The sequence below is a fragment of the Sarcophilus harrisii genome, chromosome 1 (assembly GCF_902635505.1).
Source record: "Sarcophilus harrisii chromosome 1, mSarHar1.11, whole genome shotgun sequence".
NCBI lineage: Eukaryota > Metazoa > Chordata > Mammalia > Dasyuromorphia > Dasyuridae > Sarcophilus > Sarcophilus harrisii.
The window spans coordinates 395,268,328-395,294,003 of record NC_045426.1 but is presented as its reverse complement, the minus strand read 5'-3'; the positions used below and the strand labels follow the sequence as shown (position 1 = coordinate 395,294,003).

At 31.8% G+C, this 25,676-nt stretch overlaps 1 protein-coding gene across 2 annotated transcripts in view; it reads right to left on the bottom strand.

Annotated features, from left to right (window-relative positions):
* The window catches only part of MTRR (5-methyltetrahydrofolate-homocysteine methyltransferase reductase), a 34,549-nt gene that overhangs the window by 5,741 nt on the left and 3,132 nt on the right, over positions 1-25,676 (bottom strand). The window contains exons 2-12 of one of the 2 annotated variants that reach the window (XM_031946115.1): positions 23,921-24,077; positions 18,952-19,105; positions 15,589-15,706; positions 13,762-14,098; positions 11,435-11,572; positions 10,727-10,880; positions 10,090-10,178; positions 8,342-8,522; positions 4,929-4,971; positions 3,539-3,725; positions 1,517-1,635 (exon numbers count right to left, since the gene is read on the bottom strand). In XM_031946115.1, the coding sequence (XP_031801975.1) occupies positions 1,517-1,635; positions 3,539-3,725; positions 4,929-4,971; positions 8,342-8,522; positions 10,090-10,178; positions 10,727-10,880; positions 11,435-11,572; positions 13,762-14,098; positions 15,589-15,706; positions 18,952-19,105; positions 23,921-24,049 (1,649 nt within the window). In that variant the 5' untranslated portion in view covers positions 24,050-24,077. The remainder of the gene's footprint in view (positions 1-1,516; positions 1,636-3,538; positions 3,726-4,928; positions 4,972-8,341; positions 8,523-10,089; positions 10,179-10,726; positions 10,881-11,434; positions 11,573-13,761; positions 14,099-15,588; positions 15,707-18,951; positions 19,106-23,920; positions 24,078-25,676) is intronic. The other variant, XM_031946116.1, reaches the window with a different exon arrangement.

The following is a 25,676-nucleotide window of genomic DNA, read 5'->3' as shown; positions in this document are numbered from 1 at the left end:
AATAAAATTCTAACAGTGATACATGAAGGAAATTAGTATTAAAACTTTTATTGCAACATTTTAGAAATTGATGAAACAGAACTGGGCTTATCGATCACCAGTGTCAGTTTGTTACACAACTGTCTTAAAACTATTTAAGAAAATTAAACACTGAAGTACAATTTGAAATTATTCCAAGAATTGCAACTTTTAAAAAAAAAAAGTTAAGAATTATCAGGAATCAATAGAATATACTGAATTTGAAATTTTACTTCTAAGAAAAAATAAGGGGGGAGAGAGAGAGAGAGGGGAAGACTTTTTGCATGGAGAAACTTAAGAGGTGACACAAAATTAAAGTTATTGCGTGAAAGACATTAAAAGTAGATAATCCAAAAAATATATTGGTTTTGAAGTTAATTTTGTAGTTTGATATGTAGGAGGTGAGAAGAAGTGAAGGAGGGAAAGGAATGTAAGGAAGACGGATGGGTAAAATTTATTCTTTATTTATTCTTTATTTATACTGTCCTTCATAAGTAAAAATTACTTAAATAAATATAACTCAGGTATACTCAATTAATATTTTTACCTGTATAATATTTCTAAACTAAAAAAGGAGAGCATGAATGTTTAAAAACCAGCTTGGTACAGAACGTATGATTTCAATGGAAATATAAAGTCCCTCTACCAATGCAAATTGGTGCATTCTCTGAAATTTGGTTGCCTAGAACAGATGTCAACTTCAGGGGCCTGTTGAGTATAGCCTGAATCAGATAAAATTTTAATTGGAAAATGTTCTACAAAACAAATAAAAATTCAACACAGATAATGATAGTTTGTGGCTTTTTAGGTTGATCTGGACTACGGGGATATTTTCTGATCTTCACGGAGCAACTATGTGAGCTCTCTATCTATTAAGTGTTTTAAAGAAAACTACTTCATTTATATGTGAGCTGTATATAATACATAGGAGTTATTTCATATGCAGAAGTATTAATAATAGCTCTCAACATTATCTAAACAAAACTAAATACAATTTTGTTTAGATATAGTTAATCAAACTCTGATGGTGATAATTTTTCATGAAATCTTATTCAGGTAACAAGGATCTTAAAAATAACTAAAATAACTTAAAAAATAACTATAGAAGAATTCAAGAGAATTCTATAACATACAATATCGAAAGGGGGCATTAATCATCAAAAAAATTAAATTTACAGATAAAAGTAACATATTGGAAAAGGAAAGTAACATTATTCCTTCATATAACAAAATTCTGTAATACACATTCATGACTGAAAATTCTGCAATGTAATCTGAATGGCTACTATCCTTTTAAATTATTAGCATTTACTTTATACCCCAATGCTTTATATTTGATTATCAAAAAATTTTTGAATTCTGAAGAAAAATACAATGTACTTAAAAATAGCTAAGAAATTATCAGGGAAATAAAACTGCACTAGAAGACATTAGTTTTTCTCATTAATCAAAAACATGGTTGCTCTTTGAATTATCAAATAAGATGGAATATAAATACCTGTGTTGTAGAAAACCAATAAAGGGTGCAATGCCAGTGCCAGGACCAACCATTATAATGGGTATTGAAGGGTCATTGGGTAATCGGAAAGAGTTTGTGGGATGAGGAAAAATGGAGATCTAAAAAAAAAAAAAAGAAATATAATTACAGGATTGTATGTATACAGGATGTATAATTACAGGATACCCTGTAGAGGGAGAACGATGTCCAAAGCTAAAATAGCCAATGAAATCTGACAGTATACTTCTCTCCTCAAGAATCACCTTTGAATAAAACAATAGCATCAACCTTAGTGAAAATATGAACAAATTCATCACAATGAAAGAAGAGACATATAAAAATGAAGCTGGAAAGCTTTTCTATTTTTCTCCCTAAATCCCAACTGTGTTTTTAAAATGAGAAAAAGCTACATTTTTAAGTAAAGGGTACTGAGTATAAAAGATTTATCAAGCTTTTCTTTTTACAAGCGCAAATATAAAACTATATTTGAGTAGAAAATCTAAGGTTACAGAAGAAATAAAAAAAAAATAGGTATATGTGTGCATACTTGTGTCTGCTATCTTGTAGACTGAATGATTATCTTTTTCATTGGTGTTAAGAACATCATTAGAAGCTTCTGTCTAAAGCTATGTGAAGCTATCTTTACCTTTTGTCCTTCAATCTAGGGAAAAGAACTGATTTCCTAACAAAAACATTTCAAGTAATTAAAGACAAAATATCATGTTTATGTACTTTATGTGAAAAATTATCTTGACCACTATTATATGAAAAATTTCTAAACACTGTATGAGTTTAGTTAAACTCATACTTCATTTATACCAAGAAACGGAATTGGAAATATTGGTAATCCCAGTAAAATTCTTACTTTGAAAAATGTCTACACTTAATTTCTTCTCTGTATTATGGGGGCAACCCAATAAAATAACACTTTTTTTGTGTGTTTTCTTTCCCTTATTATGTTTGTTAGTACACCATGACTGCCTTTGCAATTTCTCCTTACTTTTTATATTAGTAAAGACAGGTATCAAGAATCAACAAAACTTTCGGGTCAGTTCTACAGTAATTTCTTTTAGTACAAGAAGCACAAATTCTCAGAGTCCTATCATTTCACATCAGCTTAGTGGGCTTAGATGAAACATGGAACAATTTCTTTGGGGAAAATATACTGTAAAATTCCTAATAAAGGCATCATGTCCAGAAAATAGAAAGATGGTGAAAAGCATTAATTACCCAGTAGCTGTCAACCTCAAGGGTTTTCACATGTACACAAAAAGTCTTAATTTTCCCCAGAGGCTAAGCACTTTCCAAGTGAAGAACTTTATAGAAACTAAAATAGTCATGAGATAAAAATAAAAACCACATCTAATAAGAACAAGAAATACACAGAAAGCTTTATGATAAGCCTCAGAAAACTCCCTTATATCAATGACAAAGAAGCCACCACCATAGAAGATTTTTTTTTCAAGGATTATACCCTATATATAAAACAGTTACAAAGGCAGGAGTAGATGCAAAGGTAATTTGGGGATTAATGAAATAGGCTATCTTCTTTGGTGTATTTGGTTCTTTACATCAAAAGTATAACAGAAAAAGGACAGGGGAAAAAAAGTAGTAAAAAGATCACAGTCTAACATTCTTGTTAAGTTACTAGTAATTTCTAGTATTGTAGTACGAACTCTTTCTAAGACTATAAAGAGCAAAAGAAAATAGAAATAATACTACATGAGCTTTATTTTCCAGGGTGAAAAAGCTCAGAGAATATGCATAAAATATAAAACAATGTTCTCTTGCACTTGGAATAACTGGCATTCAAATAAACACATTTTTTACTTGAGAATCTGATGATAATAAAAATAAATATACATTTCAAATATATGTGTATATATACATATATTTTCATTATTACAATATTAAATTAAAAGAATACATTTTCCTCTTCAGAACTTAAAGACAATCATATAAAATAAAAACAGGGAAACTTTCTCTTTTAAGGATGACAAAACCTTAGAGTATTTTAAATACCTTTGGAAAGCCAGATTCAATATCATTTCCTTGTAAGATATTCCCATTTCCTTGAAATACTGAGTTAACCAGTAGGGCCAGCCAGCCCGTACATATTCCTTTTCTCAAAGTCACAGGTTCCACACTGGACAGAAACTCTACAATGTTAAACGCAAAATGAAGTTTCCCTGGATGAAATAAACAGGAGCTGCAAGGACAAAGTTGTCAATTTTAGATTAGATTATTATGTGAAAAACAAGGTAACCAGTAAGTACTATCTTTTGGGGATAATATTTATTTATGGGTTCTCATCTATACTCTCTGTGAATGAAAATACTGCTTTCTTAGACTTTTCATCCCTACTGATAACATTCAGAAAGATTTCCAATTGTTTGGTCTTTTGACCTGATTTGAGACTATTTATGAAAACTAACTTGAACAGTTATTTTAACTATTATAAATTTTCAAATTAACTACAAAAGATCTATGAAGTCTACATCCAGATAAAGAAGTGATAAATAACTGTAGACATATATATGTATATATGTACACACATGCACATGCACACGTACACACACACACACCCCCCACACACTCTCAAAATGGTTTTATACACACACACACACACTTGTGTCTACTAGTAGCCTCTGACGTGGTGATGAATGAAAAGAAAAAAAGAAAAGTTACATAATTATCACACATTTAAAAGCAAATTGTACACAATAGATTTGCAGTTTCATATGCAATCTTGTTTTTCTATTCTACTATGTTATGGAAATGGCTTGTTTTATTTCTTAATGTTAAAATAAATGACATTAAAGATGATTAAGAATTTATTAGCATTGTTTTTAACATGAATTTTATGGGTCTTCACAAGACTGAATTTTTCCCATTTACTGAGACTATATTTGGAAACAAACGTAGGAACAAATAAAACAGTCAACATCTTCAAAATGTAAAGACCATTATTTTTATAGGTCAAAATAAATAAGCTGAAATGGTCCCTTTATATAAAACTCTGTGCTCTCCATGTTTTTCTTCTCCTGTAGCCCCAACCAATGAAATTTTGTCTCGGTGTAGTGTCCCATGGTATTATAGAAGTCAAAGAAGAAACTGATAAGGAAAAACCTTATTTTCAGTTAAATAGTTCCTCACTGTTTATCCCTTCCTCAAAGTAGTAGAAGGTGAACAAAAAATTACCATGTATGCAAAGTATATTATTAATAATGGAGAGCTTTTGGATATTTGTAATTAGGTATGAATCTCTTTAATAAAAAGTATCTTTGTGGTACATAGAACATTAAGTATAATCTCTAATATGGGGCAAGCATCAACATTTACATTAATCTTTTTAATTAATACAACATTTGAAGACTTCTATATACTCTTTGAAAGAATAATGGTACAGTACCTGGCACAAGAATATGATCTGGCTCGAAGCTTGGGAAGATGTTCTAAAAAAAAAAAAATTCAATATTAAAAAGGAACAATTTATCTTATCACATCAACATCCCCTACAACAGAAGACTAACTGACATGGTAGTAACTTGAGAAATATCGACTGACTGATCTTAATCTATAAAACTAAGCTATCAAGAAATTCCTCTAGAAATAATTACACTAAACATCCTTCCTTCCATGGTCTGTATGACAGTGAAACACTGTTTTTCCTCATCTGCAAAACCCACAATGCAACACAGTTCTCTGGTACTGGTTCTCTTTTTATTCAATGACAGCAGTAAGATATGGTCCAAAGCTGGTTAGCTCTATTAATGCTAAGATATTCCTCCCCCTGAGCAGTGGTGTCAAATTGAAATAGAAATAGGGACACTGAACATATATAAGAATGCTTGTAAGCATCCTAATGACTTAGAAAATTAATATTACCTATATTTTATTGTGTTTTTATTAATTCATTCGAGACTTCATAATTACATTATAATTTGGTTTCCAAAGTGCTCAGAAGTATGGGTAATGGTAAGTGAATTCAAAGGACTTAAGAGAGCACTAAATGTTGAGAGGATAAGGAAACTTGAAGATGCTGCTTGAATTTCATATTGTAAGAGTTGAAGTTTGAAAGTGTCCTATAAAGCAGAGATGAGATATGTAAATTATAGGTATGAGAAATAGTCTACATGTATAACAGCAATGTGTGAGGAAAAGAGAATATCCATTTGACTAGATCAAAGGATATGGAAAGAGTAATGTATAATGGATGATTAAGCAGGGGCCAGGTTGGCTTTAAAAAAGTTATACTTCTTCCTAAAAGCAACTGAGAAACATTGGATTATACTGAGCAGAAAGGTGACATGGTCAGATTAACAAAAATCACTTTAGCAGCTAAGGCAGGAGTGAACCTGAGACTGGAAAATCAATTAGTATGTCATCGCAATAGTCTAGGAAAGAATTTGAAGATAGTGGCTAAAAAGATAGAAGGGGTCAAAAGCAAGAGATTGTTGTACAGGTGAAACTATTTTGGATGTGTCAGTTAAGGAAAACTGAAGTATCAATATTAATGGTAAAGGAATGAAACTAAAGAAAAATGTTGAAGTTAAAATATTTGTCAAATGTTAAAAACAGCATTTTCTTTTAAACATAATAAATTTCTGGAAACAGATGCCAAAAAAAAGAAAGCTATGCAAAAAAAATTAAAATGGCAATGTCAGTACCCTACAAGAAAAAGGAAGAAAAAAAAATACCAGATCTTATCAACAGAAGTACAATAAATTAAGAGAAAAAAAAATACTGGCCAATTTTTATTGAATTATGTACTCTCAATGGTAACCACTGACTGGTAACCTCTGTGAAATTCATGTTACTCTTAATTTTTAAATATTTAAATACTGACTTAGCAATTTGAATCAGAGGATTGTTACTATAGCAGGAGTGGGGCACCTTCAGCTTGTGGAATCATTTGCTAAGACACCTGCAAATGATAATAAGCTAGGTACAACTTTCTATTGCCTGAATTCTGCAAGTTGATAATTTTTTATGGCCCACGAAAGATGTTATAAATATCCAAATGGTCCTTAATTTCCCATCTCTGCCAAAAAGAAACTTCAAAAAAAAAGTTTCATTATATTTTACTTTAGATGTCATTAGGAAATGAACCATCCTTTTTTCTTTTAAAAGATAGTTTTGTAGAGTACTGGCCCTGAAGTCAGGAGTTCAAATACAGCCTCAAACACTTAATACTTCTTACCTGTGTGACCCTAAGCAAGTCACTTAACCCCCCCCCCCAAAAAAAAATAGTTTAGGTTAATAAATTGTTTGAGCCAATTGTCTAACTGTAGGGAGATCTCAACAACAACAACAACAAAAAAGAGAGAAATATGGGAAAATAGACTAATGGAGATACTGCTTAAACTTCAAAGACCCAGTTTTTTAATCCATCTCTGACACTTACTAGCTGATCATCAGGAAACAAGATATAAATTTTCTGAAGCTGTTTCCTCACTTGTAAAGTAAGGCTGATTAGGGATATGATAGTAGATCCTATTTTATAAGGTTGTGAGGCTCCAATGTAAAAGCATTTTAGTTCACAAATGAAACCTGAAAACATTAAAAAGGGAATGCCAGAGAAATCCCTTATTTCCTATCTTTGCAGCTTTCCATTCAGGTTCAACACTGAAGAAGTGCTGCATTCTATCTGTGAATACATAGAATTGAGACAGAGAAAGAAGATGATTTTCACTTCTGGTTAAGAATCACTCAGGAAGTTGAAAAGCTCAAATACAACAATTTAAATAAAAATTAACACTAGGTTGTCTACACTTCTCATGCTAAAATAGAAAATTTTTCAAGAGAGCTACTAAACTGTAATTTTAAACTAGGATTATACCAATATTTATTCTAAAGGAATAATTCTAGCAAATATAAATAGCACTATAATTTTTGGTTTAAAATCATACTTCTTTATGAAACGATCTCATCTAGTTTCTATAAAATTATAAACTCTTTTCCAATATAATTCTAATATAATTTCTAATATAATTATTATTATTAGTAGTATTATTAATTATTATTAATATTATTATTATTGATTATGCTTTACTCAAACTGAGCTTTTCTAGGTATGTCCTGAAACTACAATGCATCCTTTTAAAAGAGCTTTGCAGAAGTTTATTTGCAGAAGCTTTTATTATGTCATATATTCTGATTTTTCTCAGAAGAAATATGGTAACTATATATCCCATTAACCAGATTCAAAGTACTGATTTGTGCTATTGTATAAAAACTTCCAACTCAAAGTAGTCAACTACAGATATCGGGTAGAGTGAGCTTTCAGCTTCTAATAGAGTATCCAGTACAGTGTTACATACATTACACTTAGAAATTTCTAATTTGGGGTACTTTTGGAAAAAACTAATTGCTCAAATATTTGTAAAGATTTGACTAACAAAGAGGACTTTGTAGAAAACTGGTAAAATAAAAAGGGTTAGGAATATTTAACGGGAGGCTAGATGGCACAATAGATAGAACACTGGCCCTGTAGTCAGGACAATCCGAGTTCAAATCTACCCTCAGCCACTTAAAACTTCTTAGCTGTGAGACCTTCCAACAAGCTACTTGACCCCAATTACCCCCCACACGGACTATTTAACAAATCAGATTCAAAAATTGAGACAAACAGCTATATTAAATTGAAAAAAAAAAAATGAAGAGAGGATTTTTTTGTTGTGGTGGTTTTTTTCTCCTATAGTGTTTTCACTTTTAGAAAGTGAATCATTCTGATCATTCTGAGATAAACTACAAGGATCTTTTTTTGACGATTATGTGAAATTTCAGAAACCTAAACCAATTAAACCAAAAGTGACTACTTACCTAGCAAAAGACTAAGAGGTGGCCTACAAGTTGGAAAAGCATGGAGTAAGTCTAACAAAGTGACATAAGAGTCTCGTATGAAACGATTATAGTCAGAGGCCCCCTGTTTGCTGCAAAGTTCTTGTAACCTTCGCTTTTCAGCACAATCACTGGTATATTCTACAAGGGCTCGCAAAAATGCCTGTGATAAAGAAAAAGAGATTTTAATGAAGGTGTCCTTTGTGGCTTAGACTGTCATGGTAGCTCCTTCATTATTCATCTGGAATGTGCCCAATTATCCAAAGATGAGCTAGAGAACCCAAAAGAATGCCCAAAGGAAAATATAATTCACACTCTGCCAAAAAAAAAAAAACAAAAAAAAAAACAAAACACCCTCAGTTTTCATCTTCTAATTTTTGGCCATCACCTGAAGTAACCTGCAAGGTTATAAAATCTGAGTAGAAAACACAATGCAAGTTGTCCAGCAAGTTAAACATGATTTGAAGGCCCAGTGATAAGGTCTGAATAAAATCTTTATTAGTAGTAATTCAGTGTTAGTATGTACGTGATACTTATATTTGAGTTAATTCAATATCCACTATATGCCTCCACATCTCGGTTGCCCCCAGAGTAAACTACAGCTGAAGTATAATCCTCTGCAATTTGTATCAACAGTTCAATTTCACTTCAATTACATTTTTAAGCTTTTTATTAAGGATAAGGAACTTCCTTACTTTTCTCCCCAGATATATACCTAGGATGTTTTATTTACTTTCAAATTTTAGTTTATTTGTGGGGTGCCAAGAAAGACAGTGGGAAAGTTCCTTATCCTAACATCAGGTTTCACTAGAAATTCAAAACATGCTAAGCTAAAAAATAATGAGGAAATGGGTATATTGAGGACCTATATTTGACAGAGTAGCTTGAATCTGGCAATATGGACCACAAATAAGGTATAGATTTTTTATTTTAAAAGTTTACTACTGACTTTTGAAAACAAATATGAAATAAGATTTTCATAAGGAAAAATTTAAACACTGAACATTTGCCCCAAGTCCCTCAAATTGAAGAAATGTTTCTAGTATAGAACAAAGTACTAGAGCTCAGTTACATTAGTGTAAAAAATATTTTCTATGCAATGAATACTAGTTTGATTTATGGTAACTATCATTTGATAACTAACCTCCTGAGAACAGAGTCATTTTAGCTGACAAGTTTTATAATGGAAACTGAACAAGATAGAAAGGAAAAAACAACTATTTGTACTGGGGAGTATTCTATAACTATAGCATGACTTACTTATTCTTGTTATTGGGAGATATCTGGCAAGATAGAGTTGATCTCAATACAATCATTTAAAGCAAGGTGGCAAAAATCAATTAAAAGTAATCTCAGTTAAGATGTTGTACAATACTGACATCTAGTGGATCTTTCGATTTAAAAACTATATTCTTTCTGCTAAAACAAATTTTATAATTTTGCCTAAAGAAATGATTCAATTTGCTGTTTTCATATGACATATCTAATTGCTTAATAATAATTGTTGGTGATTATTTTCTGAAAAGTTGGTAAAAAGAGAAAAAATTAGGACCATTAGAATTTCCAATTAATCAACATGAAAAATTGCTTTCATTTATTGGGTTAAATAATAAATATTTCCAACTACAGTAGGTCATTGTCAAGAACTGAAAATATTGTTCAGAGATTTTCTGCCAAAGGATATGAATTAATTTAAATACTGAAGTGCAAAGATGGAAGGAAGACGATACCTTTTTAGGAACTGCTCTTATTTCAAGGCACCAAGTAAGAAGGAACTGAAGAGAAACCCTTTCAGGAATGTGCTGAGGTATGGCTGCTCCTTTAATAAGGAAGGGTGAAAAGAAGAATCCAGCAGGCATTGGAAATATAACATAAAAAACAGGAAAATTAATATTATAATTTCCAAAAAAATTAAGTAATACTCATCTTTCAATATGCATCAATACTAAGGAAGCCATTCATTCAGAAAATACTTCCAAAATGAATACAATGGAAAGACAAAGTTCATCAAAAAAAAAAAAAAGAAATATTGAAATATTTTGAATATTAAAAAACTTTATTGCTTTAGACATGAAATACTGAAAAAGCTCATTCTATGTCACACTATTTTTAAAATATCTCGATAAAATGATCCATCATTTCTTATAGAATACAAGAGTGAAGGCTGCAAACATCCAGCATTCTACTATCTGAATTTAACTGTGCAGACCATTTGAATGTGTTGAGATCAAAAATAATTCTTACATTTTTCATTTTTCATATTTCACAGAAAACTCTCATTTCTCTCTCATATTCTCTCTCATTTCTTTTTCAGTGACCAAACTAAATAACATCATTTCAAATTCTTAATGAACAAGAGTGCTGTACCTTTCTTTTTATTGTTTGCTTTAATTTCCAATATTACACAATGTTCTTTTTTCTCTGAAAGCTGAAGTCTTTGAATTAATTCCTGTACTTCTGAAGCATCATTAGGACAAACAATACTGAAGGAATCTCCAGGCTGGTATGAAAAGGTTGTATTCTGAGTAAATTAAAAAAAAAAGTTAAGAGTTTAGATTGTATTGGAAAAGCTAAGCACATAACCTTTTCATTTTGTAAGGCTAGAGGTGAAATAAACTTTCATTTTGTTGAAAGCATGCTAAAGTTTCAATAAGTTCAGCTAAAGGATACTTTTATTATGCTTAGTAAGATATAAATGTTTGATCACCTAAATTTAGGCAAATAGAATTAGATGAATAAAGATGTTCTTAATTTTCTTTAAGAAAATCTATGTTTAATGATGTCCATTCTACAGATGGAAGCAGGATTTAAAAGTTTGTATGATTTATCCAAGGTATCACCAATTATAAAATTACAAAAGGACTGAAATGCCCAACTTCAGACCTCACATCTCATGTTTTTTTACAATTTTGTTTCTCCCCTTTATAATCACAGTCTCCTCATTCCCTCTGTATATAAAAAATAGAATAATATAAGCATAAAAGAACAAAAAAGCACCACCTGATCATTTCACTTACTTCTCAGCTTGTCTTTAATATGCAATTACCCAAATCAAAGTAAAAGTCATCAACTCACTGATATGTCCAATTCCAATAGCAGAGTGGTTTTTATGGCATCCTTCTTAGTAAGCCGAATAGCCTTTGAAATGGGAACCTGGAAAACTGTCTCCACTGGAGTAAAAGATACTTGGCACTGGTCCTGGAAAGAAAATTTCTATCTGCTGAAATTAACAAAGAAACTTGCAAAAATATCATTCATTTATATGTGGACTTTTAGCCAAATGATCTTAACACTTTGTAGTCATTCCATCATTTCCCTGATGGGAATGACAGGGATAACCTTACAAGTTATAGAAACCAAGTTGTCACGTCCTTCTTTCAAAAAAGAACCTGACCAAAGATAGCTACTTTGGTATAAAAAGAACTGAGTTAATACTCAGAGGAAAATAGTGAGATGAAAAAAGTCACTCCTACCCCAAAAAGTTCTTTTGGGGCTTGAGACCATTTGATAGAACTTTTTGGGGTAGTACTCCAAAAAGTTCTATCAAATGGTCTCAAGCCCCAAAAGAATTTTTTAAAAGAACTTGGAGACTGAATTGCTCACCTTCTCAATGCTGGGATGGGAAGGAAGGAAGGGAGATAATTTTTAATCCCAAGTCTTAAAAATAAATGTTAAAATTTGTTTTTACATGTAACTGGGGAAAAACAAAATACTAAATAAATCTTATAAAATAAATTTAGTTGGTGAATAAAAAAGAATGGCTTTGAATGAAAATTTTAATTATTATAAATTTTAATTATTTATTATTTAATTATTTATTTATATAACTTATAATTATTTATTTATATATATAATTATTATTTATATTTATAGTTTATATAATTTATAATTATTTATATAATTTATATTTCTATTTATATAAATATATATAATTAATTATTATTTAATTATTTATTTATTTAATAAATAAAATTTTGATTATTATAAATACCCAAATTATGAATTAAGAACTATCTGCATCCAGAGAAAGAGAATTGTTATATGATAAAATTATTCTATATACACACACACACACACACATTTGTGGCTATTAACCGTTATCTGTATTGTGGGGTAGAAGGAAAAAAGTAAATTTAGTTAATTTTTTTTGTATATTTGAAAGGAATGTCAAGTTATTCATAGCAGATTTGCAGTTTCAAGTGCAATCATCTTTTTTATTATACTGTTATAAAAATGCTTATTTTATTCTATAAACTAAAAATGAAATTTAATGATGAAAAAAAGTAGGCTTTTCATTATCATCTCTACAATGATGATTGCCCATTTAGAGAATGAGTGAAGAATCCATTGGTATAAGCACTAATTACCAAAACAAATATAGTAATCCCTCTATATCTTTCTCCAGATTAATCATGATTGTGTACTTAAAAGGAATAAATTACCCTAGATAATTGCCATGTGGATAGGCCATCAAGAATGCAATGCAAAACCACAACAACCTGGTTGGAACACATATGGACAAAAGAGACCCACCTGACTATGAGATAGATAGATCCACAGATAAACACATGATACATTCTTACTGTTTTCTTTCTTTTATCATTAAATAATTAGAACTAAGTAAAGTCCCTGTGAACATAAATTATACTTTTGTCTCCAGAATCTCAAAATTGACTGAAATATTGTCCAACACTAACCCTTTCCTCTTTCTCTTCCTTTCACATACTTTTGCCAAACTCCCTCCTCTTCTAAATTTCCAACTTTTTACTGAGAGCACTACTACTTTTCCAACTTTAGCTACTAAATTAACCTTATTACTGAAATATCCATAAAGAAAATTATGTTATCTTGCATACATAAAATGTTTTTAAAAATTAAGTTAAGAAATCAAGCTATAAGTTGGTGCAATTACTGAAATTACTTATTCTTGAACTAATACCATTAATACAACTAATTTAAAGCTATATAACCATCCACCCAATAGAATTTTTTTTAAATCTATTTTACTCTGAATTTAAGAAACAAAACAAGCATTTGCACAACAAAATAGAAAAAAATATTTTTATATATAATATAATAATATATAATTTATATATAATATAATAATATAATTTATATATAATATAATATAATATAATAAAAAAAAGATAATTGCACATGTAACTGCAAATCTATTATGTACAACTTGCCATTCCTTTTAAATATATAATAAAGTTATTATGTGACTTTTCTTTCCCCCTCCCCCAACCCACCTCAGAGACAGTTACCATGAGATACAACTATGTACAGATTTGTAAGCCACTCTGTACCTACTTCTATTTATCAATTATTTCTCTGGATGCACATACATTCTTCCATCATATAGTTGCATCTCTAACACATATCAGAGCTATATTTCTTACCTGATCAAGAGGTTTCTGAAACTGGACATCTAAATATTCTGGAGGTAATGTTGGAATATTAAGAGCAGACTGTGAAAGGGGTGGTATTGATTGGGTAAGGGAAGGTTCAAAATCTTCAATTAAAGTTCCTGAATAAACTTTCCCCTCCAAATCATTCAATTTGAGAAGTGCAATTTGTGAGTCAATGGGTAATATTTCTGGTTTAACATTCTTTAAGGAGGCACTGGATGTGGTACTGAAATCACTGATCATATCTGCTTTTCTTTCACTTAGGACAAATTGTCTGTTGAGGGCAATCCAAAGTCCATCAATCCAGGGTTCAACAACAAGTTCTAAACTAAAAAGAGAGAGAGAGAGAGAGAGAGAGAGAGAGAGAGAGACAGACAGACATTAAAGACAGAAAGTTTCACATTCTAGTATATATGAACTAGGCATAGTTAACAAAACTTGATAAAGTCATATATAATGCCAAAGAAAATTTATTTAAATGAACTCTCTTCTCAGGTTGTTGAAAAATACTGGGAAACTAAAGGAGAAATGTTTGGAAAGTGCAAGAATCCTTCAAGGTTTAAGTAACTGTTCCCATCAATAAATCAAAGACCTGGGATTTTGTCAAGGCAGGAACTCCCTCCACTTATACATCCTATAATCCATCTTAACAGAAAGTTAACTAATGTTTAGAAATGCTAAAATAAAGTGACTTGTCCATAATGAGAGAACTAAAAAGTACTATAGATGTGATGTAAACTTAAGTCTTTCTGAGTCAAGAATGTTATCCAATTCATAGTAATACCTTTATAAATCAATTATTACATTAAAAGAAAAATTAGGCTACTATGGATAACTCACTGCAATAGAAATGCCTAGATATACTCACAACAGAGAATGTCATTATCAGTATTTTACAAACAGTAACATCTTAAAACAAGCAATAATACAAATGTTAATGAATGATGTCATTACTCTGAAGACAGACATATTAAAAAAGACATTTACATTACTACTGAGATATATATAGGCATAAAATTTGATTATCCATCACTTCTGTAACTGAAGTCTTTTAGGGAGGCAAGACAAAAAATATTGCTTCAGCAAATAAATACATACATAAATAAACAAAAAGACATATTGACATATGTGAATGGCAGTATTGGGAACTCTGAAACTGGGAAAAGCAAGAGAGGCAATTTCTTTGAGAAGGCAAAGAGCAGTAAAGTGGTTATGTTGAAAAGCTAATGTCTGAGACTGCTGAAATATACAGAAATATATTTAGATTTGTGCGTAAGGGCACAGAGGGGTTTTGAAGATGACATGGGTCAGAAAATATGGATGATAAAGCCATTTTGAAATATATAAGTATAAAGAGGGTTATGTAGGAGACCCAATATCAAAGTGGTCATCAAGTTTATACAGAAATGCATAAATATTTGAATTTAAACAGGGTTTTTTCAAATCAAAACCAAATAAAGTACAAATCTAATCCAGATACTACCAAAGCAGAAAACTACCAGGCTTATAACAGTATCTAGCACACAGTAATAAATGTTTACTGACTAACTGTTTAAAAATGGCTGAAGGTTGAAGGGGAAGTTTTGGGGAAGCAAGAAGAAAGGGAGAAAAGGAAGAGATATCACTCTAATGTTAAGTGTTCTGATATATAAAAATTTCAATTACTAAAAATGATGGAAAATTGATCAGCAGGATTTCAGTGAATGGAAGAACTTTTGTTGACTTTGATGAATGGGCCAGTAGTAAATGACTTAATAAAAATATTTCCTTCTGTCATTTATGATTAAAATTAATATGGATACATGAAAATCATCTTACCCCACACAATCATCTGCATACCCAGTTTTATAAAACCGTTGGGCTCCAAGTTCTTGAAGTCGTTTATCGATTATTTTCCCACCATTACAGAAATAGGTATATTCTGAATCACCTAGACCTAGATCAAGAATAAATAATTAGCATGAAATGTGAAAATTTTAAAAAGCTATACTCTAAATGAATTTCTACCAAATTTTAAAATATAAATGAATACATATGCTATTACTTTAATCTCAAAAACTAAGAAATCTCAAAAACTCCTTTTATGAGTTGAATTAGTCTTTTATCTAAATAAAGAAAAGACAAAGAGGCAATTTCAATAATGAAGACTGATATAAAATTTTAAAATAAAGTATTATCCAAAAACATAATAAATCCAAAAATTCATTTAGGGAGTAAGATGGGTTTTATTCTATGGATGCAAGAATGGTTCAACATTAAAATATTGGATGTAAAAAGAATATTTCTTGAAACCATATGATTACATCAATGGATGCAGAAAAAGCCTCTGACAAAATATACTTGTTAGATTAAAAATACTACAGAACACAAGCATAGAAAGTCCATTTTAAGTATGATAAAAACTACTTATCTAAAACCAAAAGCTAGTATTTGTAATAAGTAAATACTAAAATTTTTCTCAGTAAGAAGGATGATTTCTTTCTCCACTGTAATTTGTCATAGTTCTAGAAATGCAAGGAATAATAAGGCAAGAAAAATAAAATTAAAGTCAAAAGTATGCAAAAAAAAAAAAAAAGCTTTGCTGAAGGATAGTTCCAGTAATACAGTGAGACACAAAATAAATTCAAAGATATCAGCATTTCCTCACATCAACAAAATAGAGAAGGAAATGGGAAATTCCATGTAAAAGAACTTTTAAAAATGGTAGCTAGGTGGATAGAGCACCAGCCCTGATGTCAGGAGGACCCGAGTTCAAATTTTGTCTCAAGACATTTAACACTGCCTAGCTGTGTGACCTTGGGCAAGTCACTTAACCCTAATTGTTAATGTATAGCAATAATCAGGCATTAGTCTACCATGGCACACTCTGGTTTTAGGTAAATAAAATTACAAAAAAAAAAAAAAATTAAATGTCATAAATAGCAAGTGCTTAGTGGTAGAGTCTCACCAATATAAAAATGACAATACTACCTAAATTAATTTACAGATTTAGTGCTGTGCCAATCAAACTACCAATGTAGTCCTTCATTAAATGGAACAAAAGGTCTAGAACCTCTGGGGAAATAATTTAAAAAAAAAAAAAAAAAAGGAAGAGGAAAATAGTATTCTCAGCCCTTAAATTATACTACAAAGATATGATAATCATCCAAAATATTTGGTGCTGCTTAAAAATAAAGCTGATCAGTGTTACCACAAAAAGAGAGAATTCAGAAATAAGTAAATTCAACAATAAACTCAAGAATATATTTTATGCAGGGAGAAAACAATTAGCCAATATAAGCTCAACATAGTCATGTGTTCTCAATCTTAAAAGATCACACCATAAGGCAGTTAAAAGATAGTTCAGATTCCTTTCATAAAAAGGCTGAGGAGAGTTTTTAAACAATCCATAATAGTAATCACAAAAGATAAGACACAATTTCAATGACAAGATACTAAAAAAGCTTTTACATGTACAAAAAAAGGGATTTTAATCTTTTGGAGGAGGAAAACTAGATACATGTATCAGGGCTCCCTCTATTAGACGGACCCACTTTTTGTGTGGGCAAATCCCAACATATATATATGTAATTAAAGATTATTAACAAAATCAATCATAATGAAAGTTATAAAATGTACTCCAAGTTAAGAATCCCTGCTTACTAGGCAGGTAATATGGGAAAAGAGTTTAAAAAAGAAATTGGATAACACAGAAAAGAAGTCATCTGTATATAACAGCTAATGAGATCAAAGAATTGGAGATATGATCCCCAAGGATGGAGTCTTTGGGACAATTAATGAATGATAGACAGATCATGTTCTAGCAAAGGAGATTAAAAAAAAACTCGAAGAGCTTTTACTCAATTTAATAAGGTGTTAATACAGCATAACAAAATGAAGTATATTATTAAGTTTATGTTCACATAGGGGAACACCCTTTTGAAAAATCACTGGTCCAGGGGAACATTTATCTTTACGTCCCAGGGACTCTCATCGCTTCTTATATTTCCATATGACATAGCTCAGGGAGTACCTTTGCAGTAGGGCAAGTTCTGAGTAGGAAAAGCAAAATCCTATTAAAATTTGTTTCTTGATACAGTTTGCATTAATTTGACTTTCTAAGTTGACTTCATCACTGATATTTGTTTAAGCTGGCATTAACTCAGTTATTTCCTCAGATATTTTCCATAAAATCATTTTCCATACAAAGTCATTTTAAAACTTACAGTTGTCATTACAGTTAGAAACTTGAGAGGAATAAATTTTACTTTATTCATGAAAATGTGCCTAAATCCAGTTACTATTATCCAGATTTGTTCCACAAGACAAAATTCCAGCTCTCCAAGTTCCAAATCAAAAATTTGAAATCTTCAGTGGGAACTTCAGAGTTCTTGTCATCTTTGAAAAGCACTAAGCCATGCTTGAGAATGTGCTAAGCACTGACCAAATCAAGCTTTATAGCCATGTTACTTTTCTTGGGGTTTATGAGCTAAAACAGCTACTTTTGCCCAATAATTCCTCTGCATTATCACTTTTCTGATTCACTTGAAAGTACTCATAATTGATGTATATAGGGGCTCCATGAACTGTATGTGCATTTAGGAAGATATAGTTCAATCACTTTCTAATCTTAGATACTCCTGTCTACTTAACTAGGCCTGGGTAACTAGCTGAAAAATATGCCTCCTGAGGCTGTTAGGCCTCTTTACTGAGTGGTTTCTCTTGGTTATTAATTGGCACACTGAATTCAGAGCATCTGACCAAACACAGATACATTCCACAAAAGGGATTATTTTAGACATGAATCACTTGTGTTTTTCTATACCACCCCCAATTGTCAAGAAGGTAAAAATAATTTTAAATTAAATCTTAATTTTAAGGATCTTCTAAGTCAGTGATTAATATAAAAATATTAACAAATTAGCATAGTTCTCTCCCTTTAAGGAACATTTTTATTTTGAATAAAAATAAAGTCCATCTGGTAATAGTTAACACCAAAAGACAAATTCCATAGTAAAATATCTTTTAATTTTTGCTGCAAGTGTAAATAAGAAAAAGCTATCTAAATTAAACTAGAAAAATATATTTTCTTAGGTTTTTGTGTTTAATCTTTTCAAAATTATAGAATTATAATCTCTGCTTTTACATTCATCTTAAAATTAATGTTATATAATGAATCAAGAGGAAATAATCTTCCATTACCCAGTACTCCATACCGCAGATGACAGAAGAAATCTGGTGGCAGATTTTTCTCTTTAATTGTTTTAACAAATTTGACTGCTGTATCCGGTGGATCTCCAGTGCCAGTGGTAGAAATAACGACAACAAGTGGATCTTTTTCTGTTTTTAAATCATACTAAAAAACACAAGCAATATATTTTTAGTAAAATTTATATTCTCATGACTATCAGACTAAAGAATTGGTTTAACAATTTCCTCCTTGGCTTTGTCACTAATTTTGTTTCATATACATGAAGGTACTATATCTTCTGTTTTTACAAACTGATAATGCATGGGATGACGCTCAATACATCTGTTAAGTAAAAGCACTAAATTACAAGTCATTATGAGGTTAAAAGACTCTCTTACCTATTTTATATTTCAGGAATTTTTCTAAATTATAAGGTTGAAAAACAAAGGTTGAAACAAAAAGTACATAAGGTATGATCCTTGTTCTCATGAAACTTGAATGGGGAGACATGACATAGATATAATTCAAAATAACACCAATTACAACATGAAGATCCAAGGAAGGAAAACTCATTTCTGAAGGAAACGGGCAAGAGAAAGTCCAGTAGAAGAAAATTAGCAAGACAGACAATAAAAAAGCTCTCAAGATGATAAGATAAGATGGGGAAAGGGGAGAGGGAAGGGCAGTGTGGAGGGAAAAAAAAGAAAGAAAGAAAAAAGAGACACCTGCTAAAATACTGCAATGACCCTTGAAAGCACGGGACATCTTCAATCTGGTACCATTGAAAGCATCCATTTGGTGTCCTTCATACTCGAGGACCAGAATGACACACTCAGAGAGGACTATGTTGGAATCAATGTACATTGTGACTGACTGGCCGCTCAAATCAATATAAGCTCTAAGGCTCTACCACAGGCTGGGGACAAATAGTCTGTATAAATATTTTGGAAGGATATGTATATCACGTTTCTTTTGACATGCTGTACTGTGCTTGATGAGGTGTAGTGTTCTCTTCTCTAAAATATGATGGTTCTCTGGACACAGATTTCTTGGGAGGCTTCTGGAGGCAGCCTTAGTTTCAGTTCTGAGTAATAATTACCCAAAATGCAGCCAGGAGTTAAAGTCCAGTCCTTTATTGTCTCTTCCAAAATAGCCCGGCAAGATTTCCTTGGTTCCGAGAGCTCTTGTTGCTAGTCCTTTGCCTCTGCCTCTGCCAACTTCAGCCTCCCCACTTCTGAATCCCCAGCTCTGGGGATTCGGACTGCAGTCTCTGGCTTCTCAATCTCCTCCACTAACTCCTGCTTTCTGTATCTCCTAAATTTTATTATATTTTTATTATATTTTATTATATTGAGGTGTGAACTCAAAGGTTGACTCCTCCTCCAAGAGAGTGGGATTGTGGGTTCCTGACTTGTGAATCTCAATACTGAATCTTGACTTGTGAATCTCCCAGAAGTGTGAACTCCAAAGATGCTAAATACATTAGTGAGCTAGAGAACTTGTTAAATACCATGTTAAATTAGAAAACCAACTTCTCACTTTGTAAGAATCCTAACAATGAGGCACACTATACTAAATGATCCTGTGCCCTTATTTACCAAACGTCTTTGTAAAGACCTTGAGAGCATCCTTTTATTACTTCCTCTGACCTCCACTTGTGACAAGAGCTTGCTTGTCTTGAGTGAGCTGTCTGCAAAAGTTTTTTTTTTAGACAAATGCATATTAAGCATTCAAACAATATGGCCAGCCCATTGGAATTTTGCTTTCTTCAGTAGTTTGAATGATTAGCACTGCAATTCAAGGAAGGGGCTTAGTGTCTGCTACCTTATCTTGCTAGGTGATCTTCAGAATTTTCCAAAGACAATTCAAATAGAAGTGATGCAATTTTTTGGATAGGCACAGGTATACTACTCAGATTTCATAGGCATTCAACAATGAAGCTGACATCATGGTTCTTCAGTTGATAAGACAGCACAATATTTCTCTCCTACACTTTGTTTCAGGGTATCCCAAACGTTTTGGCAATGCATGTGTCAACCTCATCATCTATGTGGACATTCCTGGAAAGTATATTGCCAAGGTAAATGAACTTATCCACAGCATTCAAAATTTCTCCATTTGCTGTAGCCAATGGTTCCATATATAGTATAGAGAAGCTCTGTTTTCTTAGTAACTCTTGAGGCTAAATTAGCATAATTGGCAGAGAATTGATCTATATCACTGCATCTTAGCCTCAGAGACTGCACTGACTCAGTCATCTACAAACAAAAAGCTGCATACCAATTCTTCTTCCATTTTGGTCTTGGTTTGTAACCTTTTCCATTAAATATCAGTGTGGCAGCTGACGCCATTGATGTTTCTGACAACATCGCTGAAATTAGCATACTTAAAAAAAAAAAAGTATGGGAACAAACACATAGAACTACTTCCTTCCCCTGGTGACCAGGAGCAGTGCAAGAACATTGTCCATTTTTTATAATTTGCATAAGTATTATAACTTCACCAGGCAAGAAAATTGCCATGATATTGCCATAGTATCAAAACTGATATTATCAACTTGGTTGGATTAACCAATATTCTATACAGAATTTTGGCATTCAAAACACCATCAACCATTCCTCGAACCTTTTTGAAGATGTTCTGGCTCTGGGGTAAATGATATAAGGAATCCTAGTGAATAAGGAATCATAAGTGAGTCTCAGCCATGTTTTCTGTGTAACTTTATGCTGAGAACATGAGAAAGTACTTGCAGTTATCTGGTGGAATTCCAGAAAAGAACAAAGAAGTTGGAAAGGCCACTCTTCTGGTGCATTAATTATTGAGTTTCCTATATTGCAGACCTGTGTTTACCCCAGAAACCTAGTAAGTTCCTGAAGTAAACAATCCTCCTAAAGGAATGAATAAATAAATATTCTCCTTGGTGGACTTCTTGTAATGGAACATTCCTGTAGCTGGGAGGCTGCTAAGTGTCAAGAGTCTTGTATCAAATGAGAAGCCTTCTTTGTTCTCAAAATTATAAAAACCTCTTAGTTGAAAGGGTCTTTGAGGATTCGCACTAGAAAGTTTTGTATAACTTGCTTTTGTGCTATGAGATTCCTCTTTCCTGTGAATTCCAAACCTAGATCTTACAAATGACCATATTCCATGGGAAGGATAAATAAATTAAAAACTTGGGCACCAATATGGTCAGCAATGCCTAAGAGAGAAAAACTGCCTCATGTTTAGCAAAGGACAGCTAATTTCTTTTTTCTTTATAGAGATGAACAATGGAGGAATCCTTAATCCCATACTGAATAAACTCCTCTTGCCATTTAGCAGGAAAGATTTCAGGTAATTTTGTCTAAGCAGTGGAAGCCTAATGACATTCTAAACCTCTTCTTCAGTTCATTCTGCAGTATAGGGGTAGAGTATAGAATAAATTCAGACAATGCAATAAAGGAGCATTCTTCCCCACTTCCCCACCTTGACATCCCTCCCTCCCAATTCCTATAATTGAATGAAGTTTTCTCACAAGGCAGAAACTGAACTCATAATTGAATAGAAAGGGAATTGAGCTAATTCCAGAATTGGATGATGAGTCTGCTGAGAACAGTATAGAAGTGTTCAATCCCTCTCTCCAGGATCACATCCTTTACACTGAGCAGTGTGGCTCCATCAACACTAAATAGCTGAAATATATTATAAGCCTTTGGCCTTCAAATAACCTTCAGGGACATATATAAGTGTTTTGGACTATTATTTTCAGTGTAAAATGAATTTCATTTGCCTCCTTACTGAGGCAAGAATTTGTATCTTTGTAAGATTTGTTTGCACTTTACTTTTTATCAAAGTAAAAGCTGTCTTCCTAGAGATAAATTACTTTTTGGTAAATCCTGAGGAATTCTCATTTTTTACATTTAATAGCATCTAAATTTCCCCATCATTTTCATCAAACAATGCTGATATTTCTGATAATTCTGATGAGTAAATTCTGTGCTGTACGAGAAATCTCTAAAAGCTGCCCACAGAGTTACTGGTTGAAACATGCAATAACCTTTGAAAACACTGGGCATCTCTACTATGTATTAGGTTTGTAGGATTTCAGTCAGGTGTTATAGATGGTATTAAAAAAAAAAAAAGACAAGGAAGTTATTTTTGAAAGATTTGCATTAAGAAAAGAAACAAAATGTAAAAATTAAAAGCTCTAGTTTTAAGGACATAGCTATTCAGAAGAACTCAATATCTAAGATTTTGATAGCCAAAATTTTCTTATAAAATGTCTAAAAGGTTTTAGGTAATTACTTCATTTGACTAAAGATAACTCCTATACAATGGGATAAGGTTCTTAACAATTACTATCTCTAACAGGAAAATTTGAACCTCAAAGTCCAACATTTCTTTATAAAAGTATAATCCATTATGTTCTCCCCTTTTAAAAATTCTTAGGAGTTATACACCACAATATGGACAATACATTTTGTCTAGTTATCTCTTACCTGTTATAAAGAATTTCCCTCTGCCCACCCATTTATGTGTTTTTTAAAACGCAGAAATCTGGATAGTTTAAAAAACATTAAAAGTTTTTTGAAAAGTAATAAAAAATTTCTCTACTTCAACTTGAACAAACCCTTTAATTTTGTTCTTTAATGTTTGTTCTTTACTCCCATGAATTAGCAAGTTAATGACCTTCCATTTATATCTAGATTGAAAACCATTTAAAGAGCAAATATGCATGTTATTTATGTTTGTGTATACACACTTTTTTTTTAAAAAACAAAATATATGCATGCCTACAATGATATTCTGAAACTTTTTGGGAATGAAGCCTTCTAAAATATCAAATTGTCATAAATTTAACATTGTGTCCGTGGTTTTTTTTTTTTTAAATAAGGATATAAGCAGGAGACTAGTAAACAAACCATCCTATGAATCAGTATACTTGGATTCTTTCTCACTTATATATTTATTCTCCAATATAGCAAAATTACTTGATCATCTCACCTTATCAGATTCACTCAAACAGTGAAGATCTGCAAAAAATCCATGTGTACCAGCTTTCTCACTTATTTCCTCTGCTATGGCTTTTGCCTGTCCACACTGTGTAGCATAAAGCAACAAAAACCTCCTCATTGTTTCATGGTATATATTAACACGTCAACTGTAGTGCAGAAAGGAAAAACAAAGTTATTTTTTTTCATGAATCAAAAGCAGATGACAAATTACTTAAATTCTGTGTTTGTCAAAAAGGGTTAAGACATTCATGTATAATACCAAATAAATAAATAAGTAAATAAAGCTTCAGAGTTTCTATTTGCATTCAGTTTTAAGAATCATTTAAGAATCATAAGTGATCATTTAATACTTCATTTTATACGTTGAGAAAAAAATTAGACTAAAAAGCTAAAGTGATTTTTTTCCTCCCAAATCTGAAGGAGAGGCAAAGAAGACCCAGTTGGTTTTCTTCTTTCTTTCTTTTCTTTTTTTAAAAACTCCATATCCAGTTCTTTCCCAAGATGAATATCAGATTTGGAATCAGAAGGTTCATCTTCATGAACTCAGACCTCAAACACTTACTGTGTGATCCTGGACAAGTCACTTAACCCCGTTTACCTCAAATTCGAATCTGTGAGGCATTACTATGCAATTAATTCAAACTTTGGATTCCATCTCCTTCTTCCTACTTCTTTCTTTAACTGGATGGCTGAATTCTGATCTCCTCCCAAAGCCTATCTTCACAAAGAGAAGAAAATGATCTTCCATCTTATTCTACTTCCCATCTGCAGCTCTGTCTGGTTTCAATTCCAGGGAATAAGATGACCCCAAAACCACCCACTATCCACTGGGGGGGATCCATCCACTTCTCTTCAGTTTCCTTTTGTCTTCCCTCGAGAGACTAAACTTCTTGAGGGCAAGGAACGTTTTGTATCCCTAGTGTTTTCCACATAGTAGGCAGACACTTAATGTTTATTAAATTAAATTTAAATAATTTCACTTTTCTTCTCACAACAATTTAATCCTGAAATAAACATACTAATAAGGTGTATATTTAATTCATTTTGCATTTCCAGAACACAATAAATGGTAGAACCAAATAAATTCCAAATTCCATTATTTCCATCAAGAACACACTATTACTCAAGGGGAGAAATTTGAAGATACAAGGGAAATAGTCATAGCTCTATACTGATGACATTATTTAGCATTTTATTTTCACAATCCCAGACACTGGTGTCTTCTTACTTCTGTGTAATTCCATTCACTCCCTTTACTTTTATCACTCAGAAGTGAATCTATTATTTCTATCACTTTTCTTTGAAGTTCATTCAAATACAATTCCCTTCTTCATCCAAATAAAGATAGCTGTAGTACATCCTCCCTCCCAACATCCCCATGTCATTTTCCCTCCTGACTCAAGTTCCCTGCGTTTATACAAGGGAACTTTAATATTCACATAGATGATCCTTCAGATTTCCTAATGTGAGAAATGGTTGAGTATTTGTTTGGTTTCCAGAGTTATAAACTCATGAGAAAGCAATAAATTCCTTTTTGAATTTCCTAATTCACTGATTAACTGGATGGGGGGGAGGGGGCAGTGACCCTGACTAAACACCAACTTAATTAATCTTATAAAATCCATAAGGAACTTCTTAATTTCTCATCAGGCACACATAAGAATTGTTTCAAGCTTCAAGTGTTCCACTTAAACAGAAACTCTGATTATTATCCTCTTATTATGTAATTGGCCTTCATTCTCAAA